General features: G+C 38.9%; 1 protein-coding gene across 1 annotated transcript in view; it reads left to right on the top strand.

The window, feature by feature from the left end:
* Positions 1 to 420: 420 nt before the first annotated feature.
* The window catches only part of C6 (complement C6), a 75,547-nt gene continuing 55,698 nt past the window's right edge, over positions 421 to 20,269 (top strand). The window contains exons 1-5 of the mRNA XM_049857977.1: positions 421 to 563; positions 6,348 to 6,501; positions 9,237 to 9,381; positions 14,647 to 14,788; positions 18,644 to 18,782. Coding sequence (XP_049713934.1) covers positions 421 to 563; positions 6,348 to 6,501; positions 9,237 to 9,381; positions 14,647 to 14,788; positions 18,644 to 18,782 — 723 coding nt within the window. The remainder of the gene's footprint in view (positions 564 to 6,347; positions 6,502 to 9,236; positions 9,382 to 14,646; positions 14,789 to 18,643; positions 18,783 to 20,269) is intronic.

Here is a 20,269-nt window from a genome sequence, read left to right as displayed (position 1 = left end):
TTATAACACTATATAAGATGCATCAGACACTTTTTTTGGAATGGAATGGGTTATAAGCATATACTACATACCTTGTCTTGTAGCCTTTCACTAACAGTCAGGAGACCCAGCTCCTGGTAAAGAGATTATTCATTAAACTAAAAACCTAGGGGTAGGGCATGCTGCAACTTAACTAATAAAAAACTAATAAAGGGATTTATAATTTTGATAATCTTCTACCCTAAAAAGTATTAGAAATGGGACTTGTACACACTTGAATTTGTAGGTTGACTTGCCTTAAGGAAGACATGGAGATGGAAAAGGTGTTTTCTAGGATCACATTTGAGTCAGTGACTCAGTATGACTTGGAAAATTCTAGCCCCAAAAAGTGTTTGATATGCATTCCATCTTTCCATTTTAGGGCCTGGAAGCTCTCAAGGCATGGCCAGACTCTCCATCTTGCGCTTCATCCTGCTGGCTGCTTTGGTTGACAAGACCCAAGCCTGCTTCTGTGATCGTTACCCATGGACTCAGTGGTCCAGCTGCTCAAAAACCTGCAATTCTGGAACCCAGAGTAGACAGAGGTGAGTGTGAGCTATGTAGCTTTTCTTTGTGTCCTGGGAGACCTCAAGGACTGGGTTAATAACATGAGAAGTGCCATCTAGGCAATGGGGAAGAATATATCTCAAAGTAAGAATTCATGAATTTGGATGGAATTTGAGTCTACTTTGTCCTTTCCATAAAAGTGATGGGTTTCAAAAAGTATTATTAAGAATCTGTGCAAGATTTGCTGTTGACTATTTAACTTACTTAGAATCACTACTCAAGCTTTTTTTTCGATCAACACACAGCTCTGCTTGCATACACTTAGTGAGTTAAATATAGAGAATTTTCTACTCATTAAAACAGGTCTAACAGGACCTCAATTGAGCAGCACTGTTAGCTATTAGCTTGATTGTTGGCATGTACAAGAAGGCAAGCAAACTGCGTTTACTTGATAATAGTTAATAATTCAGTCTTTTCACAAATTCAGACTACTCATTCCCCATAGTTTCTTCTATAACCATGGAGATGCTCACATGACATAGGGGAGAAAGGCCTATATTTTATGTGTTTTGAATATTATAACACTATTTGGACACTTATTTTAGAAAATAATTTTTAAATACCCTATGCATTTGTCAGTTTGTTATACTGTGGTGCCTTGCGTGTTGCTGTGATGCTGGAAGCTATGCCATTAGTATTTCAAATACCAGTAGGGTCACCTAGGGTGGACAGGTAGACAGCTGACATTCCAGACTAAAACAGACTAGGAAGAAGGACCTGGCTGTCTACTTCAGAAAAAAATTAGCCAGTGAAAACCTTATGAAAAGCGGCAAAACATCATCTGATATAGTGCCTGAAGATTAGCTCCTCAAGTTGGAAGGCATTCAAAATACAACTGGGGAAGAGCTGTCTGCTCAAAGTAAAGTTGACCTTAATGATGTGAATGGAGTCAAGCTTTCATGACCCTCATTTGCTGATGTGGCATGACTTAAAATGAGAAGAAACAGCTGCACATATCCACTAATAATAGAAGTGTGGATTGTATGAAGTATGAATCTAGGAAAATTGGAAATAGTCAAAAATGAAATGGAATGTATAAAGATCAATATCTTGGCATCAGTGAGCTGAAATGAACTGGTATTGGCCATTTTAAATCAGAAAATCCTATGGTCTACTATGCTGGAATGACAAATTGAAGAGGAATGGCATTGCATTCACTGTCAAAAAGAACATTTCAAGATCTATTGTGAACCACAATGCTGTCAGTGATAGGATAATATACATACACCTACAGGGAGGACCAATTAATACGGCTATTATTTATATTTGTGGAAACACTGGTGGCGTAGTGGTTAAGTGCTATGGCTGCTAACCAAAGGGTAGGTAGTTCGAATCTGCCAGGCACTCCTTGGAAACTCTATGGGGCAGTTCCACTCTGTCGTATAGGGTTGCTATGAGTCAGAATTGACTCTACGGCACAGGGTTTTTTTTATTATTTATATTTACACACCAATCACTAAGGCCAAAGATGAAGCAATTGAAGATTTTTACCATCTTCTATAATCTGAAATTGATCAAAGATGCATTGATAATTACTGGTGATTGGAATGCAAAAATTGGAAACAAAGAAGAAGCAATAGTATTTGGAAAATATGGCCTTGGTGATAGAAACAATACCAGAGATTGTGTGACAGAATTTTGCAAGATCAATGGCTTCTTCATTGCAAATGCCTTTTTTTCAACAACATAAATGATAACTGTACACACGGATCTCACGAGATGGAACACACAGAAATAAAATTGACTTCATCTGTGGAAAGAGATGATAGAAATGCTCTATATCAGCAGTTAGAACAAGGCCAGGGGCCAAACTGTGGACAGAATTGCTCATATGCAAGTTCAAGTTGAAGCTGAAGAAAATTAGAACAATTCCATTAGAGTTAAAGTATAATCTTGAATATATCCCACCTGAATTTAGAGACCATCTCAAGAATATATTTGATGAATTGAACACTAATGACCAAAGATCAGATGAGTTGTAGAATGACATAAAAGACATCATACATGCAGAAAGCAGGAGGTCATTAAAAATACAGGAAGAAAGAAAACATCAAAATAGATGTCCGAAGAGACTCTGAAACTTGCTCTTGAACACAGAGCAGCTAAAGTGAAAGGAAGAAATGATGAAGTAAAAGAGCTGAACAGAAGATTTCAAAGGGCAGCTCAAGAAGACAAAGTAAAGCATTATAATGACATGTGCAAAGACCTGGAGATAGAAAACCAAAAGGGAAGAACACGCTCAACATTTCTCAAGCTGAAAGAACCGAAGCAAAGATTCAAGCCTCAAGTTGAAATTTTGAAGAATTCTACCGGGAAAATATTAAATGACACGGAAGCATCAAAAGAAGATGGACGGGATAAACTGAATGCTTCAAAGGTCAGCGGAACAAGGGCGGGGGTTTGGGGACTATGGCTTAAGCGGACTTCTAAGTCAATTGGCAAAATAAATTCTATTAAGAAAACATTCTGCATCCCACTTTGAAGTGTGGCATCTGGGGTCTTAAATGCTAACAAGCGGCCATCTAAGATGCATCAATTGGTCTCAACCCACCTGGATCAAAGGAAAATGAAGAACACCAAGGTCACACGATAACTATGAGCCCAAGAGACAGAAAGGGCCACATGAACTAGAGACTTACATCATCCTGAGACCAGAAGAACTAGATGGTGCCCAGCCACAACCGATGACTGCCTTGACAGGGAGCACAATAGAGAACCCCTGAGGGAGCAGGAGAACAGTGGGATGCAGACCCTAAATTCTCACAAAAAGACCAGACTTAATGGTCTGACTGAGACTAGAAGAATCCCGGCGGTCATGGTCCCCAAACCTTCTGTTGGCCCAGGACAGGAACCATTCCCGAAGAGAACTCATCAGACATGGAAGGGACTGGACAATGGGTTGGAGAGAGATGCTGATGAAGAGTGAGCTACTTGTATCAGGTGGACACTTGAGACTGTGTTGGCATCTCCTGTCTGGAGGGGAGATGGGAGGGTAGAGAGGGTAAGAAACTGACAAAACGGTCATGAAAGGAGAGACTGGAAGGAGGGAGCAGACTGACTCATTAGGAGGAGAGTAAATGGGAGTATGTAATAAGATGTATATAAGTTTATATGTGACAGACTGACTAGATTTGTAAACTTTCACTTAAGGCACAATAAAAATTATTTAAAAAAAAAAAGATGGACGGAATACACAGGGTCACTGTACTAAAAAGAATTGGTTGACATTCAACCATTTCAGGAGGTAGCATATGAACAAGAACCAATGGTCCTGAAGGAAGAAGTCCAAGCAGCACTGAAGGTATTAGTGAAAATCAAGGCTCCAGGAATTGACAGAATTCCAATTGAGATGTTTCAACAAATGGATGCAACACTGAAAGCTCTCACTAGTCTATGCCAAGAAATTTGGAAGAGAGATACCTGGCCAACTGACTGGAAAAGATCCATATTTTCACCCATTCCAAAGAAAGGTGATCCAACAGAATGTGTAAATTATCAAACAATATCATTAATACCACACACAAATAAAATTTTGCTGAAGATCATTCAAAAGTGGTTGCAGCAGTACATTGACAGAGAACATCCAGAACTTCAAGCTGAATTCAGAAGAGGACATAGAATGGGGCATACCATTGCTGATGTCAGATGGATCTTGGCTAAAAGCAGAGAAAACCAGAAAGATGTTTGCCTGTGTTTTACTGACTATGCATGTGGATCATAACAAATCATGGATAACATTGTGAAGAATGGGAATTCCAGAACACTTGTGCTCATGGGGAACTTGTACATAGACCAAGAGACAGTTGTTCAAACAGAACAAGGGGATATTGCGTAGTTTAAAATCAGAAAAAGTTTGCATCGAGGTTGTATCCTTTCACTATACTTATTCAATCTGTATACTGAGCAAATAATCTGAGAATTTGGACTATATGAAGAAGAACAGGGCATCAGAAGTAGAGGAAGACTCATTAACAACCTGCGCTATGTTAGATGACTCAGCCTTGCTTGCTGAAAGTGAAGACGACTTGAAGCACTTACTGATGAAGCTCAAAGACTACAACCTTCAGTATGGATTGCACCTCAACATAAAATAAATAAAAATCCTCACAAGTAGACCAATAAGCAACATCACGATAAATGGAGAAATTCTGCTGTGAAAGACCTCTTTAAAGTGTTCAAAAGCAAAGACGTCATTTTGAGGACTAAGGTACGCCTGACCCATGCCATGGTGTTTTCAATCGCCTCATATGCATGTGAAAGCTGGACAATGAATAAGGAAGACTGAAGAAGAATTGGTGCCTTTGAATTGTGGTGTTGGCGAAGAATATGAAATATACTATGGACTGCCAGAAGAATGAACAAATCTGTCTTGCAACAAGTACAGCCAGAATGCTCCTTAGAAGCTAAGATGGCAAGACTTCATCTCCCATACTTAAGACATGTTATAAGGAGGGACCTGTCCCTGGATAAGGGCATCAATCTTGGTAAAGTAGATGGTCTAAAGAGTTAGACCCTCAAGGAGATGGATTAACACAGTGGCTGCAACAATGAGCTCAAGCGTAACGAAGTTGTAAGGCTAGAGCATGACCGAGTAATGTTTCATTCTGTTGTACAAAGGGTCTTTATGAGTCAGAACCAACTTCACAGCACATAACGACAACACATTTTTACATGTATAGTGTGAGCCTCATTAAAATTTCCAATTGACTTCCCCAATAAGCAATGCACTAAGCATGTGAAAACAGATTTGTTTATAAACCTCCCTACTTCAGAAACCTTCAGTAGTGCTCTTATTGCTATTGACTCATATCCATGATGATCCCTTGCAGAATGAAATGAAACACTGCCCTGTCCTGCATCATCCCCATGATGGGTTAGGAATCGGACAATTTTCAGTTGTAATCCATAGGTTTCCATCAGCTGATTTTCAGAAGTAAATCACCAGGTGTTTCTTTGTAGCCCATCATAGTCTTGAAGCTCTGATGAAACCTTTTCAGCATCATAGCAACACACAAGCCGCCACTGACAGACAGCCACTTGGAAGGCAAGAATTCTACTGCTGAACCACCAGTGCCGTCTACTAGCTACCAAATGTAATACAACATATCCTGCCTTCTCAATCATGCATTTGGCAGGCCCGTCCCACAAGCTGTAACCTGGACATGTCATGCCGTCTTCTACCTCTAATCTTTGCACATGCTGTTCCCTCTGGACATCTTTCCCTTTGTTACCTGGAGAATTGGCACTAATTTTTCCAGATGTAGCTCTCATGTTACTTTCTCTTTGAATCTGGCCCCATAGCTCCCTGGGCCTCCCTCAATCATTGCACTTAACACATTATGTTATTTTTTTAAGCAATCCACAGTAACTTTCTTTTATTCCTTCCTTCTTGTCTTTCACTTCAAGTCCCTCCAGGAGTTCTATTACTGTCATCTCCATGAACATGTGACTCGTGGAGGTCACTTAAAAGAGTTCTACGCCTGACTTGATGTTTAATAATGCTGTACCATTGCTGTCTTGAAATCTTAATTTTTTAACAAGGGGGCTCTGCACTTTAACTTTGTACTGAGCCCCACAAATTATGTAGTCATTCCTGAGTTCCAGTAAATCACAAGAACAGCGCATATGCCAACCTGCCTAACTTTTCATAAAACCTTCTTTCCTTTTATTCACGGTTGTTAATGTTCAATGATGTCTTTCTTATCAGGCTACAGCCACAGTGAATGCACTCTTCCTAAGCAGTTTTTTTCTCACTATTGCAGACAAATAGTAGTGGACCAGTACTATCTGGATAACTTCTGTGACCAGCTTTGCAAGCAGGAGACCAGAGACTGTAACTGGCAAACATGTCCTATCAACTGCCTCCTGGGTGATTACGGGCCGTGGTCAGAATGTGACCCTTGTGTTGAAAAACGGGTAGGTGGGTGATAGGCATAGCTAAGAAATCTGAATCAAGACCCTGATTCCCTGATAGGCTCAGCAATCACAGAAACATTGAATTCCTTTAATTTCTGAAAATAAACTTCCCCACTGCTCAGAGAGCAAAAGCAGGAGCTAGAAAATGAAAATTTCAGTCCAAGAACACCAAAGACATATGGTAAAGATGAACCCAAGAGACAAAAAGGGCCACGTAAACCAGAGACTCCAACAGCCTGAGACTGGAAGAACTAGATGGTGCCCAGCTACCACTGATCACTGCCCTGACAGGGAACATAATAGAAAATCCCTGATGGAGCAGGAGAACAGTGGGATGCAGATCTCAAGTTCTCGTAAAAAGACCAGGCTTAATGGTCTGATTGAGGCTGGAGGAACCCTAATGGTCATGGTCCCCGGACCCTTCGTTAGCCCAAGATTGGAACCATTCTCAAAGCCAACTCTATAGGCAGGGAATGGACTGGACTGTAAGATAGACAGTGATACTGGTGAGGAGTGAGCTTCTTGCCTCAAGTAGACACTTAAGACTATGTGGGCAACTCCTGTCTGGAGGCAACATAAGAAGGAAGAGGGGGACAGGAGCTGGTTGAATGCACACGGCGAATACAGGTGGAGAGGAGGAATGCGCTGTCTCGTTAGGAGGAGAGCAGCTAGGAGTACATAAAGGTGTGTATCAGTTTTTGAATGAGAGAGTGACTTGATTTGTAAATTTTAACCTAAAGCACAATAAGTAAATAATTTTTTTTTAAGAAATTCCAGTCCAAGATTTAAAATCAGGCAGAAATTAGGGAAGTGAATTAAAAGCCTGAACTCCCCCCTCCCTGTGAGAAAGTCCATCAATTTGTTTACTGTTCTTAGCTGCAATATTTACCCACCTCGAGCTCATTCCTGTAAGGATCTTGGCCCATGTGAACCCTGGCCAGGTCACGCTGAGCATTCACGCATTACGTAAGAAAAAGAAATTCATTTTTTGAGAATTCATTCTATGTGAGAAACTGTTTTAGGCCCCTTACATGTTGTTGTTGTTGTTGTTGTTATTAGCTGCCATTGAGTTTGTCCCTGACTCATGAGGACCCCATTCACGACAGAATGAAACCGTGCCTGTCCCACTTCATTCCCATGATTGGTTGTGGATCAAACCATGCTGATCCATAGAGTTTTCATTGGTTGATTTTCAGAAGTAGATCTCCAGGCCTGTCTTCCTAGTCTGTCTTAGTCTGGAAGCTCTGCTGAAACTTGTTCAGCATCATAGCAACACATGAGCCTCCACCGACAGACAGGTGGTGGCTCTGCATGTGGTGCACTGGCCAAGAATTGAACCCAGGTCTCCTGCATGGAAGACGACAATTCTACCACTGAACAACCACTACTCCCATAGGCCCCTTACTTACATCACCTTACTTAATCTTCTTTTCAAACTGTGCTTTTCTACTCATTTTATAGATAAGGAAGTTACAGCTCACAGGTGGGTAAGCAATTTGCCCAAGTATACACCACTAATTAATGGAGGAGCCACATTTCGATCTTGGGATTTTCTGACTTCGAAGTCATTACTCTTCAGCCCTTCAGAGTTCTAGCCTTTATTCACTCTTAATTTGACTATTTGCCATTCGAAATTTTTTTAAAATGTGGAGAATATGTTAACCTTGGTTTCCATGGTTACCTCCTTGTGCAAAAGGACCTCAAAAATCCTTTCACATTTATCATTCCACACTATCTTTGACATGCAGAGGGGCTATTATTATTGCCTAGAAAAATTTACTGCACTCAGGAGACTCTCAGTAAATATTTGTGCATTCGATTTAATTTAGGATCGTGTAATTTCAGAATTAGAAGAGATTTTAGAAATCTTTTTGCCCTACTTCCTCATCTTACAGGTTGGGAAACTGCGGCCGAGAGAGGTAGTGACTTCCCTAAGGATGAACAATAATTGAATTGGAAGAACTGTTAGTAAAATTTATGTCACAACAACATTGGAATTAAGAAGCCCAGTTTTGATCAAAAAGGAGAAAATGCAGAACATAATTTCAAATTCCCATGGAATTCATATTTTTGGAGCCATAGTGACTGGAAAAATTTTTTTTTTCTTTAGTGACTGGATGAACCCCCAAAACTATTGCCCTGAGATAATCTTTAAATCTTAAACCAAAAATATCCCCCTGAAGTCTCCTTAAAATCAAACAATAATTCAGCTCAACTTGTACAGAGTGTCTGCCCTGAGCATTGTGCTCTTTTAAGATCTAACTATAGGGGATCAAACTGACAACCAAAACCAAACCCAGTGCCGTCAAATCGATTCCAACTCATAGCGACCCTATAGGACAGAGTAGAACTCCCCCCATAGAGTTTCCAAGGAGCACCTGGCGGATTCTAACTGTTGACCCTTGGGTTAGCAGCCATAGCACTTAACCACTACACCACCAGGACAACAGCGACTAAAAAAATTAGATGGGAAACTTAGGGGGCAGTGAGCTTATGTTAACGGGGGAGGAATAATTTGGAAAAGGAGAGTGAGAATGTTTGCACAACTCAGATAATGCAATCAATGTCACTGAAGTCTACATATAGAAATTGTTACATTTGTGTATGCTGTGCTGTGTATATTCCCAACAGTAACAACAAAAAATAAATTATAAGAAAAAAAAATGCCCAGTTTTCTTAAGTATATTCTGGCATAGACCCAACCTCAGAGTTACATTTCTCTCTTTTCCTTTCAGTTTAAGTCTAGGTCTATCTTGCGCCCCAGTCAATTTGGGGGACAGCCATGTACTGAACCCCTGGTGACCTTTCAACCATGCGTTCCATCCAAGCTCTGCAAAATTGAAGAGGTCGACTGCAAGAATAAATTCCGCTGTGACAGTGGTAATGTACTTTTATAAAATGTTCAGTCTCGACCGAAAATAACTTGACTAAACCAAAGTTATTCCAACTGTCAGTAAAAGCCATGACAGAGAAGCCCTGTTACATTTTAAAGCATGGAGGTGGGTAGAAGGGTTATGCTACCAAACCCCAAGCTAAACATGTAATTATATGTGTGAAATTGCAGCTTTCAAGTTATAATCATCTTGACCATTTGCTCATCAAGTAGTGGTGCCCAGGTCCCTATCCTGTTATAAAGGAAGAAGAGAGAAGAGGAGGAGTAAAAACAGTAGTAGGTAGATATTTTTAAAAATTGGCTGTTAATAAGCACAAATGTCAATAGTCGGAATAAGCAAATGAAAAGAAGTAATACATTTAAAAGATCTTCAATATAGTTTATTAATATAAAAATATTAGTAGTATGCTAATTTTTTTATTATGTCAGGGGATGACTAGAGAGGACATGACAAATTTTTGTGGTTGGTCCCTGAACTAGCTACAAAGTTAACTCCAAAAGAGGAATCCAAAAATGATTTAAAGGGTGGCAGCACCACCTTCAAGTCTTATACCCACCCGATGCATAAATTCTGGTATCCAAATTTCGTTGCATCGTAATCAAGTCTTGAATATACTGCTTAATCATGTGTATTCTCTTGCTAATTTATAGTTCCCAAATGTTCACCATTTTGAACAGTCTAGGCCAGATTTCAGCAAACTTTTTCTATAAAGGTCCAGAGAGCAAATCTGCAAAGGTTTTGCAGGTCATATGGCCTCTGTGGCAGCTATTCGACTCTGGTAGTGTAGTTCTAAATCAGCCATAGATGATATATAAACAAACAAGCAAGCCTGTGTTCCAATAAAATTGTATTTAGAAAATCAGGCAGCAGGTAGTCTCAGACCCACAAGCTAGAATTCTCTGACCTCTAAATAATCACTTTGAATTTAAAACAAGATTAGAGTTCAGATGAATAAAACCCACTTCATTGCCATGTGATCTGAAACACGCTGAAAAGTAAAGTGCTTCTAACTAGATAATAGCAGATTTCAAATCCCATAGATAACTGACCCAAGAATTTGGATCTAAATTTTTTCTCTCTTTCTTCCTTGCTTCCTGACTTCAGCTTTGCCAACCTTTTCTGAATGTCAGACAGGAATCCTGGTGTCACGGTTGTCCCCCTATACCTCTCAAACCTGGGATAAGTGTCGGTAGGAAGACATACATCATGTCTGTATGAATAAGATCATGTTACACATTGAAAGAAGAGGAAATATGAGCAAAATCCTTGTTGGGAATGAACTAGAGGAATCCAGACCTGAGCATTACATCCAAACTATTAAAATCAATGTTTAGAAACTGGTGTGAATATTCGAAGCTTGAGAAATGGTTTTTAGAACAAATAACCAGGAAGGACTCCTCTATTCAACAGATTATAAACTGATGAACTTTATTATCAAGACAGCCTTGTTTAGGCGAAAAATATTCACAAATATGAAAAGACTTTAGTTAAATCCATGGGTCACCAATCCATAATAAGCTATTTCAGGAAAGTTATGTGTCAGCACAGATGATTTCCAGTTCATTAGCAGCATGTCCATAAAAAAAAAAAAAAGTTGCTATCTAGTCAATTCCAACTCATGGTAACCCCTTGTGTGTCAGAGTAGAACTGTGCTCCATGGCCTTTTTAATAGATGATTTTTCAGAAGTAGATTGCCAGGCCTTTCTTCTGAGGTATCTGTGGGTGAACTTGAACTGACAACTTTTGGGTTAGCAGTTGAGCACATTTACTTTTTTTACCACCCAGGGATTCCAATATGTCCCTAGCTGTTGCTAAAACACTGAACTATTGAAATTCATCTGTAATGGTTGGTAAACAACTGCTGTCCTGAGCTTTCTGAGTAACCCCTGCCCTGCTGCCTAGACTCCTTCACCAGGAACATAGAGATTTTCCCATGATCCAGCCACTAGTGGGTTAATTCCCCACACAGCCATGGTTGGCAATCATTCTGATTAGGTGGTATCATGGAAAATTGGTTGTTAAATATTCCATTAAAGATAACATACTACTTTCCTCCCTAAAAACATCCACTAATACCACTCTCAAAGGGAATAGGAGGTTGCCTGGACCACTACTGTCTGACTTAGGTAGAAATTTGGCCTTCAATTAACAGAGAACTGTCTATCCTAAAGAAGCCCTCGTGGCACAGTGGTGAAAGTGCTTTGCTGCTACACAAAAGGTCGGCTGCGGTTCAAACCCACCAGCTGCTCTACAGGAGAAAGATGTGGCAGTCTTCTCCCGTAAAGATTACAGCCTTGGAAACCCTATGGGACAGTTCTACTCTATCCTATAGGACCACTCTGAAGTGGAATCAACTTGACTGGAATGGGTTTGGTTTGGGTCTATCCTAAACAGATTTACCCTTTCCCCTTACCTCGCTCATGATTGCTGTTCAGAATCCCCCATGAGTCCCCAAGACTTAATATATTATTTTAATGTACCCATGGATCTTTGAGAATTAACCCTGAGTAATCCCCCCCCAAAAAAAAATTTTTTTTTTTTTAATCCCCAGGCACTGTGTTAACACCTCTCTCAAAGTCCTAATTTTAAGTATAGAAGACTGCAGAATTTGCAAGTGGTTATAAAAATAGTATGGTCTTTACAGTAACACAAATTAGTTTAAGTTGATAGGAAAAACTTGTGCAATTTCTAATTGATTACATAGCTCTAGGTCCAAGTGTGTGTGTGCACGTGCTGGGTAAAGCATGCTGACTTCTGCAAATTCTGCACCATCCAAACTGCCCCTTACCTTTCACATCCCTTCTTTGGTGTAGGATATACTCATGGCTTACACTGTTTCTCCCCATGAGCTTCCTATTTCATTGAGCCTCCGTGGCCTGGAATATTCTCAGCTGTGTCATTTTTGAAATCCATTGCTATATATCACTCAAGAGGTGTCCTCTTCTCTTTATCCCTACTCTTGCTAGTAGACCCTCTCCAAAATCCCTAGAAGTATTAAATGGGTAGACTTTCTCATTCTAACATATTGTATACCCTGCTCACAGAGCTGTGCTGTGCATGTGTATCTCCTACTCTGTCTCATAAAATGTGATGGTTTTCTTTTATTTTCAAATGCAACCATATCAAAAATTAGCTTTTGTATCAATTTTCAAGTGTCACATTTAAAACCTTTTAAAAGTGTACAATATGTTCATGTATTCAGAAAAAAAATTCTCTATTTCAAACTAAATTACTGTCTTAGTTATCTAGTTCTGCTATAACAAGAAATACCACAAGCAGATGGCTTTAACAAACAAAACTATTTTCTCATAGTTTAGGAGGCTAGAATTCTGAATTCAGGGTGTTAGCTCTAGGGGAAGGCTTTTTGCCTCTGTTGGCTCTGGGGAAATTCCTCATCTCCCTTCAACATCTGTGGGCCCAGCATTCCTTGGTGATCTCCATGTGTCTTGGGATCAATCTTCCCCTGGGTCTAGGAGCTTCTCAGTGCAGGGACCCTGGGTCCGAAGAATGTGCTCTGCTCTGCTTCTTCCTGATGGTAGTGAAGGCCCTTTTCTCTCTGCTTGCTTCTCTCTCCTTTTATTTCTTGTGAGACAAAAGTGAAGCTGTGACTTAAGTAAGGTGGTGTGACTCAAGATACACCACACCCTAATACCATCTAATAGAGGTTTTCGGATTTACAACACATAAAATGGAGGATAGTTACATAATATCACAAAATGGAGGATGATTACATCAGATCAAAATTATGGAAGACAGTTAAGTAATACTGGGAATCATGGTCTAGCCAAGTTGACACATATTTTAGGGGGACACAATTCAATCCATGACAATTACTCACCCTATTCTGCCCTAAAATAAACAAACAAAAAACTACAGAGATGTACTGTTCGAAAAACAGAGCATCCTTCAAGTTATATCTTCGGATTGACAGAAATTCAATTCCATCTGTATTTTCAGTCTTGTATAATAATGGTGCTCATAATTATAATTCTTTATAATAATGATTCAGAAGCAATGTAAGGTTTTGAATAATCAAAAGAAGACATAATTATATTCATTATGTTCTACTTTCTTAGTAAAGAGTGCTATCCAAAACAGTTGAAGCTACGTGCTTTCTGAGGAACACTCTATTAATCAAAAATTTTAATTAATCAGAACATTCAATTTCCCCAAGCATTTGAGTTAGTCAAAATAGTTTTACATAGCTATAGTGAGATGCTTGTCACAACTTAAAAGTAGTCAAGTGGATGGTCTACAGTAAAACATTTAATCATTGTCATGTGATACCCATACATACTGTTACAGATACCAGGATCCCTGGTTACAGGCAAGAGGATTAGGAGCAGGGGAGGGGAAATCTCTTATTGTATACAGAGCATTTCAATTTCTGTAATATATATTTGCACTCTGATCTCTGGGAGTCTTATAAAATTTAATAAATCAAAAAGGGAAGGGAAATATCTGAGTACATGTGGTTTTTACCACTTTCTATATTCTCTCACTCAATTTACTACCGAATACTGTAGTGTCTAGGCACTTACCTTGTCCAAAAAATAACTATATATAATAAAACTATTATATATATTAATAGTTTATACTGGATATATATATTAAAATATTTAGTAGTTATGTATGTTAAAATAATTATATATAGTAAAATAAATGTACCGTTTGATTTTGGCAAATGTATGTACCCATATAAACAACCCCCAATCAAGATATAGGATATTTCCATAAACTCATAAAGTTCCTTCCTTCACCTTTTCAGTCAATCCCATCCTCGTCCTTGAACTTCATGTAAAGAAATCATACGTCATGACTCTTACGTGTCTGACTTCTTTTGTTCAACTGTAAAATTATAGTTTCTTAAATGAAAACAGTGACCTTGAGTCTGCCATCCTGGATCAAAACAAATTCTGAACCTACCGTTAATTTGCTCACATACAACATGATCTTGAAATCTGCAGTAAGTTTACTGTAATGGGAATGGGATTCTGGAATCAATTCTCTATATCGAAACAATCAGCCCAATAGTGAACTAAATAATTTTGTGGTGACTCTTATAATCCTAAAAAAAAGAAAGAAAATATCACCTTATCACTTCATTTCCATATGTTCCTAAATTTTTATCAAAAATAATGAAAACTTTCCTTCAAGTTTACCTGGAAATTTAAAGCATCTGTATTGCAAGTGTATAAATCCTTTGTTAAGTGATAATTTGTTGTCGATGTTGTTTGCTTTTCTTGACTAGGCCGCTGCATTGCTAGCAAGTTGGAATGCAATGGAGAGAATGACTGTGGAGACAATTCAGATGAAAGGGACTGTGGGAGAACAAAGGCAGTATGCCCGCGGAATTATTACCCCATCCCTAGTGTGCAGCTAATGGGTACGGGGTAGGTAACTTTCATTTATCATTTTGGGGTGGAAAGGCATCTCGGAACTAATGGGTTGGATGCTGAGAGCAATGAAGCAATGACACAAGTCATTGTCCACCTTCCTAGCCAGCTCTGTCTGTGATAATGGCTACCATACGCAGGTGGCCTATGGCCATGATCCTCATGCCTGGGAAATACAAGGATTAATATGTGCATGTTTACTTTGTGCCAGGCAATGTTGTGGGCCTTCCATAAACATGGCCTTCTTTACATCTCATCACATCGCTATTTCAGATGTTCCTGAAATAGGAGGATTAGAATTTCTAATTCTGACAGGAATTCTAATTCTGACAGCTCTGGAGAGGATCAGAGCAGACTGGTAATGGCAGGTGCCAGGATGGATTCCCAGGACTAGGTCTTAAATGGGTAAGTAAGACCCATAAATACCAGGAGCAAATGGAGAAAGTGGATATCAGGGAAGCATGCCTATGAGAGTGTAGAAAGTCAAAACAATAAAGAAGCAACACCAGTCCTCCAGTGTGAGAGGCAAGCCCAGGATAATAATGGGAGACAGAGTCAGAAGAAAAGTTAGGCCCAGATAGAAAAGAGAGTGTGAGAAAAAATGGTGTGGAGAGAGGTAAGGTGAACATGACCAGGGTGCCCAAAACTTCCTCTTACACAGACCATGTGGGGCATAAAAAAAAAAAAAAAAAAAAAAAAAAATTTTTTTTTTTTTTTCGGTCAATATAATTTAAAGTCAGAAGGTCAGACCTGCATTGCCATCTAATGCTACATGCTCAACTCACAAATCAAGATACTGAGCCTCAGAAGGGTTAAATAGCGGTTCAAGTCCACCAACTAGTAAATGGTGGGACCAGGATTCAAATCCAGACTTTAAAATTCAAGTTATTTCCACTATTTCATGCTGACTCAGAAAAATATTTACATTAGAGGTGTGAACATACTGGATGATGCATCAAGAGACCATTCAACCCTCCTCTCTATCTCTGAATAGTGCTCAGAAATTCTAATGCACCTATTTCAGGACTATCTCCTCATGAGAGCATTGGGAGTTTGGCAAGGGATTCTAAATTCATTACGCTGGGCCAGTGTCTTGGAAAACTTTAGGAAATAAAAGGTAAGTCATTGAAACAAAAGAAGTAAGCCCTAGTTGAAAGCATAAGAAAAATTAACAAAGATAGCCTCTTGTGCCTTCCTCTTCCTATAATAAAGACATTTCCCTTAAATTTTTAGCCAGAAGGCAGATATTTTGCTATTGGTTTTTATTGCTTCATATTGGACTCTTTTTTTATTTAAGTATTTACTTATGCTGCCAGAGTTGCATAATATGAAACCTTGAAGCACCGAAGACAAACGGCAACAATTGAAAGTACGGCCTCACTTGATTTAGAATAAAAACCAGAAGATTGGGCCAAATTCAGGAACACCAATAAAGTGGAACAACCGTTAGTCTGGAAGTAAGAAGAGCTGGTTCTAGGGCTAGTTCTGCATTGACTCACTACATCACAGCCAAGTTATTTAACATCTCTGAGCCTCAGTTTTCTCATCTGTATGTTGAACAATTACAAACTGATTTGAGGTTCTGTACTAAGAAATCCCAATTAGGGCTGATTCCAATGAGAGTACTTGAACATCACCTTCTTATCAATGTGCAGAAATAGTTTCCTTCTTTCCCTTTTCCTTTCCCTGGAAGAAAAACTCAGCTCCAAATCAGCCAAAAACTCTGTTGATAATCCTATCTTCTAATGTTCTGATTGATGGGGGCTGACATTACAATCTCACCTCTTGCTCAGCTGGTCTGGATTCTCGAGTTACAGACGGGGAGGACCACATGCTATGTGTACTTTGGCAGAAGAAGCATGTGGGCCTCTGCCAAGCAGAGTTGTTGCCCCAGTGATTCTCAGAAATGAGCAAAACCTGCTGGCTCAGGGACAGCCAGTCCTCTCCTCGCCTCCACAGGGACTAAGGTTTGAGAGCTGCTTACTGGAATCTCTTTACCAATCTTCTGACTTTAAAATTTCTACCCACAAGAACACATTTCCACTCACAAAAGGTGGCTTCCTGAATGACTGCCTCCTCTTTTAAATTGCGTCTCTCCAAGACAGAACTTGAAATTTAGAAATACAAGAGTCTCAGAATAGTCAAAACAATCTTGAGAAATAAGAACAAAGTTGGAGGACTCACACTGCCTGATTTAAAAATATTTCAAAGCTATAATAAGTAAGACAATGTGGTCCTAGCATAAGGATAGACTTTTGGATCAATGGAACAGAATTAAAAGTTCAGAAATGAACTGCTACATCTATGGACATTTGATTTTGACAAGAGTGCCAAGACTATTCAATGGGGAAAGAATAATAATAAAACGGAATAAAGTACTGACACATACTGCAACATGGAAGACTCTTGAAAACATTATGCTAAGTGAAAGAAGCCAGACACAAAAGGCCACATACTGTATGATTCCATTTGTATGAAATATCCAATGTAGGCAAATTCATGGAGACAGAAAGAAGATGCCTACAACTGGGGCAGGGTAGAGGTGAAGACAACAGGGAATGTCTGCAAATGGGAACAGGGTTTATTTTTGAAGTGTTTAAAATGTTCTAAAATTAGATTGTAGTGATGGTTGTATAAGTCTGTGAATATACTAAAAACCATTGACTTGTAGGCTTTACATGGGTGAATTTATGGTATGTGAATTATATTTCAATAATACTGTTAAAATAGTGATTACCAGGTTCTCTCAGATGCATCTGATACTCAGATAGCTGTATCAATAGGTATTTGAGAAGAAAGGAAGAAGAGCTGGTCTGGGAAGAAGCTCACAAGCTGCTTAACTTTACAAACACAAGTGTTAAATTCTCTTTCGTTTGTCTGTGTTTTCTAAGTTAAGATGTGGGATCAATGAGAAAAAAAGAATTATTGATTTATGAATTGTGTATTAGCATCTTGGTTAACTATTTTATCTACCACAAAACTACTTAACTACATGATTCAGGTCAAGCTAATTAATTTCTTTGTGCCTCAATATCTTCATTTGTAAAATGGGTATCATAATTGTATCTGTATCATTTCATTATTATAAATGTTAAATAGTATTTGTTAAGTGCTTAAAACAGTGTTCACCCTATAGTAAGTAGTATGTAAGCATTTCTTAAATAAAGTATATTTTAAATATTATTATTACAGTTATTAGTAAAAGCAATAATAATATGATTAGAGCAGTCTTAAAATATTACTATTAGTATTTCATTTCTAACTATCAGAATTCCTTTACTATATCACATTGAAGGAGGTGGACCCTGAATGGCATTTATTTCATAATAATTTATTTCATAATTTGTTTCCAAAGCCCGTACTGGCTTTGTAAGTCATGAAATAATTATAAACCTAAATTTTTATCTCATATTGAAAGCCTAGAACAATTAAGTGAGAGGAATAGGAAAACCTAAACAGAGCCAGCCCTGGTGGCACAATGGTTAAGCGCTCAGCTGCTAACTGAAAGGTTGGCAGTTCAAACCCACCCAGTGGCTCCACAGGAGACAAGAAGACAAGACTGGCTATCTGCTTCCATATCTGCCACAGGAAATCCTATGGGGCAGTTCTACTCTGTCTTATAGGGTCTTGATTGACTTGATGGCACACAACAACAAACAGAGCCAGAGGGGCTGAGCCCGGGCTTTCAAACCTCTTTGGATGCCTCACCATGAGCTAGAAAAAAGGGTTTTCCTTCCAGTCATTTGTCATGAGTCAAAGCTGTCTAGGAGAGGAATTTCTTTCATATAACTAAAGTAAATTTTAAAGATTTCTCTACATCTATTGAACTCTTGAAAATTACTTTGTTTCTAGATTTCATTTTCTGGCAGGAGAGCCCAGAGGAGAAGTCCTTGATAACTCTTTCACTGGAGGAATGTGTAAAACTGTCAAAAGCAGTAGAGCAAGTAATCCATACCGTGTCCCGGCCAATCTGGAAACTGTCAACTTCGAGGTATGACAGCTTATCATGGTGGTACTCCAGGGCCAATGGTGATTATAAGCTAAGTTTCTGGTGAAAAATTAGTGACGAATGAAGGGACAGCACGCAAAGGTAATGAACGTCTGTAATCCCCTGTTACGTGTTGCTATTAATCCTTCTACAACTCAGTGAGGTCAGTATTATTATCACCGATTTACGGATGAAGAAAACTGATGTAGCTAATTTGCCCAAAGTCAAACAGTAAATAAGGGATTAGAGATTCAAGCCAAGGCCTCTCTGACTCCAGAGCCCATGCTTTCTCAAGTGAGCACACGGCTATTTCAGACTTGCCCCTACAAAGATAAATGGTTTGATTTATTCAGAATTTTTTCCTTCCATAGCTGGTTCTCTTAAGTAATTGTGAAATTTAAACATAAAAACGTACCTGGTTCCTAAGAAAAATCAGGATGAGTCTAAGGATAATGGGGGAGTTCTGCATCCTTTCTTTTCTGTTTTATTCGTTGGTTTGTTTGTTTTCATAAATGATCATGAGCAGCGTACTTCATACTTACCAGTGCCCTATACATGATAAGTGCTCTTGTTGAACTAAAGTGAACAATCTACTTCTTTTAATTTGTGATAAGGGAGACAGGAAGGACATGTTTGTAATGGTGACATCCATTAATACTAATTTGACATCAGAGAGCATTTCAGAAGGTCTAATGATTTCTCAGAACCACTTTATGGATAGTCGGAGTTCAGCAAGAAGTCATTTAACCCTTTCTTGAAAAAGCCCTTTATATCCATACAAATACAGGCATTCTACAATTTGCTAAATTCAATTTAAAACCATCTAACATACATTTGGAGTCCTTGGGTGGCACAAATGGTTAAGCACTTGACTACTAGATGAAAGGTTGGCAGTTCAGATCCACCCACAGGTACCTCAGAAGACAGGCCTGGTTCTGAAAGGTCACAGCCTTGAAAACCCATGGAGCAGTTCTACTCTGCACACATGGGGGCTCCATGAATCAGAATCTACTCAGTGGCAACTAACAACAATATACGTATAATATAGATCAGTGGGTGAGGGGAATGTCCAACTGCCAAATTTATATAATCTCAGGGAAGACTTACCTAGAGAAGTCTCATCTCTGCCTGGAGGAAGAGATGAAAGAGCAACAAATGACTTCTGAGCAGGTAAAGAAACTACTGTCTATCACCGCACAGATCCAGAAGACACTAATCCAAGAAGGGCCACCACCAACAAAGGTGGTGAAAGGAGTCTTACTGGTGTCCTGAATAGGAACTTAGGTGACGTATTTTTCAAGGAAATAACATCAAAAATTCTATCAATGATGGTATTACTCTTAACATTTATCCAGTAGGTTGTGTGGACAGATCTAGAATACAAATATTTCTCATACAATAATGCTCTGTGAGAGGATGCTTACTAGTTTCTAAAAAATCAATCCACAAACTTACTTCAAGATGCAATAACTTCCCAAGAAACATACTGC

This window comes from Elephas maximus, chromosome 2 (genome assembly GCF_024166365.1).
Source record: "Elephas maximus indicus isolate mEleMax1 chromosome 2, mEleMax1 primary haplotype, whole genome shotgun sequence".
Taxonomy (NCBI): Eukaryota; Metazoa; Chordata; class Mammalia; order Proboscidea; family Elephantidae; genus Elephas; species Elephas maximus.
This window is presented reverse-complemented; position numbering and strand designations above follow the sequence as displayed.